This window comes from Bufo gargarizans, chromosome 3 (genome assembly GCF_014858855.1).
Source record: "Bufo gargarizans isolate SCDJY-AF-19 chromosome 3, ASM1485885v1, whole genome shotgun sequence".
Taxonomy (NCBI): Eukaryota; Metazoa; Chordata; class Amphibia; order Anura; family Bufonidae; genus Bufo; species Bufo gargarizans.
The window spans coordinates 400,369,669-400,375,668 of NC_058082.1; the positions used below are offsets into that span (position 1 = coordinate 400,369,669).

At 40.2% G+C, this 6,000-nt stretch overlaps 1 protein-coding gene across 2 annotated transcripts in view; it reads right to left on the reverse strand.

Annotated features, from left to right (window-relative positions):
- LOC122932734 (glutathione S-transferase Mu 4-like) overlaps positions 1 to 5,154 on the reverse strand; it is a 28,817-nt gene extending 23,663 nt beyond the window's left edge. Inside the window, exons 1-3 of one of the 2 annotated variants that reach the window (XM_044287327.1) lie at positions 5,020 to 5,154; positions 3,527 to 3,698; positions 3,373 to 3,448 (exon numbers count right to left, since the gene is read on the reverse strand). In XM_044287327.1, the coding sequence (XP_044143262.1) occupies positions 3,373 to 3,448; positions 3,527 to 3,559 (109 nt within the window). In that variant the 5' untranslated portion in view covers positions 3,560 to 3,698; positions 5,020 to 5,154. The remainder of the gene's footprint in view (positions 1 to 3,372; positions 3,449 to 3,526; positions 3,699 to 5,019) is intronic. The other variant, XM_044287326.1, reaches the window with a different exon arrangement.
- Positions 5,155 to 6,000: the final 846 nt, after the last annotated feature.

Sequence of the window (6,000 nt, forward strand, 5' to 3'; positions counted from 1 at the left end):
AATTATAATATATTTATATGCACGCACATATATATACATACATGTATACAAATTATTCATTTTTATTCATAAAGTAAAGTAACACCATTTGCAGTAATATATATTTGTACTGTATGTATTTTTATTTATTTAATTAGGGATTAGTCTATCTTTCTATGCAAATTTTTGTCTCACTCTGCCAATTTGGCTGAGTGTAGAGCAGTAGTTATGATAGCGATATTATGTCCAAGCTCTCCCCCCACCCTGGTGTAACAATCTGAATATACAGCTGGGACATAATATCGCAATCATAACTACTGCTCTGTACACAGCCGAATCGGCAGAGTGAGATGTGGAGCCGGACACTGCGGTGCAGTATGTGCCGGTAGTATATAAGTCTTTGTCTTTGCTGTGGATAGTGGGGTTAGGAGGGGGAGGTGACTTGGATTGACAGCCTGGGGAAGCAGCCCTATGCTGGATGAAGGAGTGTGAGAGCGGAGGAATGTAATTAACTAGTTTTGGTTAACACTGCCATCGGCTGGCTTTGTTGTGTATTGCAGGTACAGTGTTCGTTTCATTCATAGCAAAGGATGAGAACTCGCGCTTCGGCAGTAACGATATGCGAAAAGAGGGAGCACTAGTGATGACACAACTGTATGCCTCTTTTGATCCAACCCATTATCTTATTGGCCTTGGCAGCAGTTGCCTGACACTGGTTTTTACAGTTTAGGCTACTTTCACACTAGCGTTCGATCGGATCCGTTCTGAACGGATCCGCTTATATTAATGCAGACGGTGGCTCCGTTCAGAACGGATCCGTTTGCATTACCATGAACAAAAAAAAATAAAAAATTATATATGTAATTCATGATAGTACATGTAATATATGTATTCATGATAGTGCAAACTGATCCGTTTTGACTTTACATTAAAAGTCAATGGGGAACGGATCCGTTTGAAAATTGAGCCATACTGTGTCAACTTCAAACGGATCCGTCCCCATTGACTTACATTGTAAGTCTGGACGGATCCGTTTGCCTCCGCACGGCCAGGCGGACACCCGAACGCTGCAAGCAGCGTTCAGGTGTCCGCCTGCTGAGCGAAGCGGAGGACAGACGGAGCCATACTGATGCATTCTGAGCGGATCCGTATCCACTCAGAATGCATTAGGGCTGGACAGATCAGTTCGGGGCCGCTTGTGAGAGCCTTCAAACGGAACTCACAAGCGGAGCCCCGAAAGCAAGTGTGAAAGTAGCCTAAGTTTGCTGTTCATTAAAATCCCTAAGTCCTTTTCCATGTCAGTGTTACCCAGTGTTTTACCATTTAGTATGTACTGGTGACGTATTTTTTCTTCCCATAATATTTTAGAGGTATTAACACATGGTGACTGTATGAAAGAGCTGAAAAGCAGGGCAGTAGCACCTAGCATGTTTAGCACAGAGTGGAGGTACAGGAGCTGACAGCCTGGACCCATGGAATAACAAAAATGGATGAGTTGCATGAACCTACACACAGTTTTTCACTCATACATGGGCTGCTTCTAGGCAGTGTAAGTTCAGATTTGTTTTACTATTATTACATTCTTGTTTGCTGGGCTGTGTTGTGTTTTACTATTTTTAGTTTCTAGCAGTGGGAACTGAAAAGTAAATTGAAGTGTGACAGTGAGTGATCCTGCTGGAGCTGCTCTATCGTTACTGTCTAACCCTCCCACTTGCTTAAGTTCCTAATGAACTAATCTTTAAGAAATGTGAACTAAATGAGTTAATTCACTTTTAATTGAACGTTCCTGAACTACATATCACTACTGTGAATTAGCCTCTTCCTGCCCTAACTGTGGCAGTAAGAGGTTAATTCATTTTTTTTCATTCAAAAAATCATAAAGGGACTCAAAGGAGTTGTCTCATCTCACTGTTACTAAGGCAAGATAAGTCATGGCCACCAGCTGACCAGTAAATAGTATAGTTTGCTGTGCTACGCTGTTTCTGTAGCTCTCATGTACTGCAAAGGGAGCTACTAGTAATACATTTAGTAATATTGTAGCACATTTTTCCCCCTTTTCTTCTCAAGAAAAATAAAAACAATATAGTCATTAGCAATATTATATAGTGGACTTTGTGTTTTTAACTATAATAACATGCACATTTTTTTCCCTATTTCTTTCAGAAAAAAATTAAAAACAGGTATTCATTTAAGTTTAGGATAGCAATTTTTTTTAGGGGGAAGGGGTAATATATACAAACAGATGCAAAACACAGACATAAAAAAAAAGCTTTAAATGTCCAAATTTCCCTAAAATTAAAAATAGTCGCCTTGATCTAGCACTGAAAAAATAGGCAGCCAATATCTAAAATGCAATCCAGTCCTTTAAAGTCTTATTCTGAGCTCAGACAGTGGATAAATAACATAATTAGCATCCATTATCACTGTACAAACATACAGTAATAATTTTAGAAATGTTTTGTCTTGAAATCTTTTGTAACAGGAAAATAATTGATAATACATAAATGTAATTTTTTTTATAATTTTTACCGTTTTTTCTTTAATATTATTATTTTTTAAATATTATATCTGTGAGCTAATGTCACAAAAGAAATGTCTATGGTGTCCTGTCAAAAATAATATCAAATACATGAAGGTTGACTCAGAAATAAAATAGTTATTTGCAGGTAGATAGGCCTATTGCTAAAACAGAAAAATTGGACTCCGGGATTGAGCCAAGCTATTGGAGCTTTACCACAGCTGGACTAACGAAGGAATAGATTCTGGGAGAAACAAAGGTAGGAGTGATTTATATCACAAACCAATTGCACTATTCGTATAGGGGAATATTAGATGTGGTGGAATCTCAACAGGAGTCAATTAAGAGTTTATATTTGATAGCTTGCGCAGAAACAATACTGTTTTTCATATTGCAATTATTTTAGTCGGTTGCGGTACCGACAGTTTCTTGCAGCGCTATCAGTCCGCATTGTGAAATAGCACCAGTGATCATAATTTTTGTAGATACAGAATATAATCCAACCATTGGTGTCAAATAGCACCCCGTGTTAAGCTGACCGCGAAAACCACACCGGTGTAAACTTGGCCACTACTTTTTCTTGGCAAAGGTGCCCACATAGGAAGTTGTGTACAGCCAGAAATGCTTCACTTCCTACCAAAATTGAGAACTTTTTACAGCTGTATGCTATATTCACACCTTTAGATTTCAAGAGGATTTTGGCGCTGTAAATGAACAGTATATTTTCATATCCCATTAGCATGCAGCAAGCTTTGCCGATACTTCTATGGCCAAAACTGGAGGATCAGCCTCAGATTTCTGCCACTAGGATTCATAATTGCCAATGAAAAGGGTAGCCAGCAGGCTCACTGCCCACCCGGACATACAGAACTCACCGTCCCCTTCCACATAGTGCTTCTCTTCATAGGGAGTCCCGGTGTATTCCAGCAGCAGGCGGATTGCATGGGCTAGCTAAGCCAATAAGAAGACAACACATATTACCACGGTGGCCTTCATCTACCTCATACAGTATAAGTATACAGCACTCACCCCGCGGATGTCCCAGTAGCCGAGAATCATCATCTTGACCGGTAACGTCCTAACCCCAGCGCCGCTCACTGCACTCTGCTCACGAGCTCTTCACTGCTCACAGAGCTGGTTCAGCTGCTCACGTGACTAGACTCTCGGATTCCAGCCAATCACATTCCAGACACAGTCAGCCCTGGGGAATAGTGATTAGTAGTTTGCAAATGATCAGTTCAAAATGAATTAATCTCCAAAGTGAATTAACTCACTGGGGGTCATTACGAACATTTTTACTCCAGTTTTTGGTGCAAAAATTTGCACACCCCAATTTTTCTGAATTTTTTAACACCTGTGGGACAATATTTTGTCGCATAGGCCTTTTTGCGCTGCTTCGGGCTCACAGTCGAGGGTTTGGTGGGGCCAGGCCAGGGCCGGGACTTTGACCTCGACAAATCTACAAACATTTACACCTGCAAGCCGGCACATCTTCCACCAGCAAAGCCAACCCAAAATGGGAGTAAAAGACCGATGGAAAAATCCGGTTTTTGCAAGTGACCCCCATTTATTTCACATTCCTGAGAAAGATTAGTTTGTTGGGAACTAAACCCATACCTCCCAACCTTTTGGGTGGTCAAAGAGGGATGCTTATGGTTCATTTTGTGAAAGTAAATGTTTCCTGATTTTTATACACTTTAATAGTTAGAACAATAGTGCAAATATTATCTGAAAATAGAAATGTTTAAAATCCAAATTGCATCAAATTATGAAGTAATATACAAGGCAACAGGGGCGGATTGGGTACTTAAAGTGGCCCTGGAAAAAAAACTGAAAGTGGCCCCTATAAAGTTAAGCATCAGATCATTATGTACCTGGCCTGTGGCCATCAGGAGGGATTGGGTGGCCCCCTGGGCATCGGCCCACTGGGATGTTTCCCTTTAAGGTCTATTGCCAATCCACCCCCGCAAGGAACCAGACAAATAATTTCTGGATCAATATTGTAAATGTAACACTGCAAATCTATACCTTAGATCAAAAAGAGGGACATTTAAGGAGCAGAGAGGGACAGAGGGACTTTGGTCAAAAATAGGGACTGTCCTTCCATAAGAGGGACACTTGGGAGGTCTGTCTAAACCGAGTGGGAGGGTTATACGGTGATGATACAGCAGCTACAGCAGGATCACTCACCGTCACGCTACCATTTACTTTTCAGTTCTTACTGCTAGAAAAACACAACAACACAGCCCAGCAAATCTAAAAATGTAACACTGAAATTACACTGCCTACATACAGCCTATGTGTGAGTGAGAGAGAGCAGGGTATATTTATCAAAACTGGTGTAAATGAAAACTGGCTTAGTTGCCCATAGCAACCAATCAGACTCCACCTTTCATTTTCCAGAGGCCCTTTGGAAAATAAAAGGTAGAATATGATTGGTTGCCACGGGCAACTAAGCCAGCCTTCCTTTACACTAGTTTGATAAATCTCTCCCAGTGTGTGTGTAGGTTCATGCACCTCACCTGTCTCCAGTCTTGATGCAGCTTCCAGTCTCCCTACTGCTAGGTGCTGCTGCCCTGCTTTCTCATACAGTCACCATGCGTCCATACCTCTGAACTATTATAGATGGTGTTGCTGCACTCAGTCTTCTAAATCTGATTGAACTAGACTGTCAGGAATGGTTCTCGGAGCATAGTAGTTCAGTAATTGATTCAGTTCAGTTAGTTCACAAGTCACAGGATCCGTTCCCTGTCATTCTCCTCAGAATACAGTGCTGAGAGCTGCAGGGCAGGCTATAGGCTATACTGTAGTGCTGTTTACTCCACAAATATCATGTGCTTGATCTTATTATAGGCTACAAGATATACATTCCAGGGTTTTCTACCAGTCAGGTTGTGTTCTACTTTACTTTACAATATGCAGTAAAATGTAAAAGTAATGGTAAGAATGACAGATATTGTCATCTGTTAGGCTACTTTCACACTTGCATTGTTGTTTTCCTTAAATAAATAGATGAGGGGGCACACTCAAAAGGAAAACACTACTGGATGATGTAAATTTAATTTAATAAAATTATTATAAAAACAAACCCCTAAAATACACATAAAACATATACATCAAAATATCTGAATATGAAATATGCAGCAATCAAATGCATAAGAATATAACAAAAACACCAATGTCCTGCTTGGATTTGTAGATATAAATGTAGTAATCCCTGCAGTATAATTACATATCTACCCCACAAGGTAATTTGGTTGAAAATCGGTGAAAAACGGCACTGTGGCCCTTTGAAGTTGATATTAAAAAGCCCACATTATGCTGCTGCTATGGTGCCGTGATTTTAAGTAATGTTCCAATTAGGAATAGAATTGGGAATAGAATGTAGGTGCCTTTTTCCTTGAATATCAGGATTCAGTGTCCTTAGATATATAAATCCACTTAGGCTGCTAGTGGTGGCTTGGATTAGAAATCAAAGTCCGATACTTCCTTTTGTACAGAGC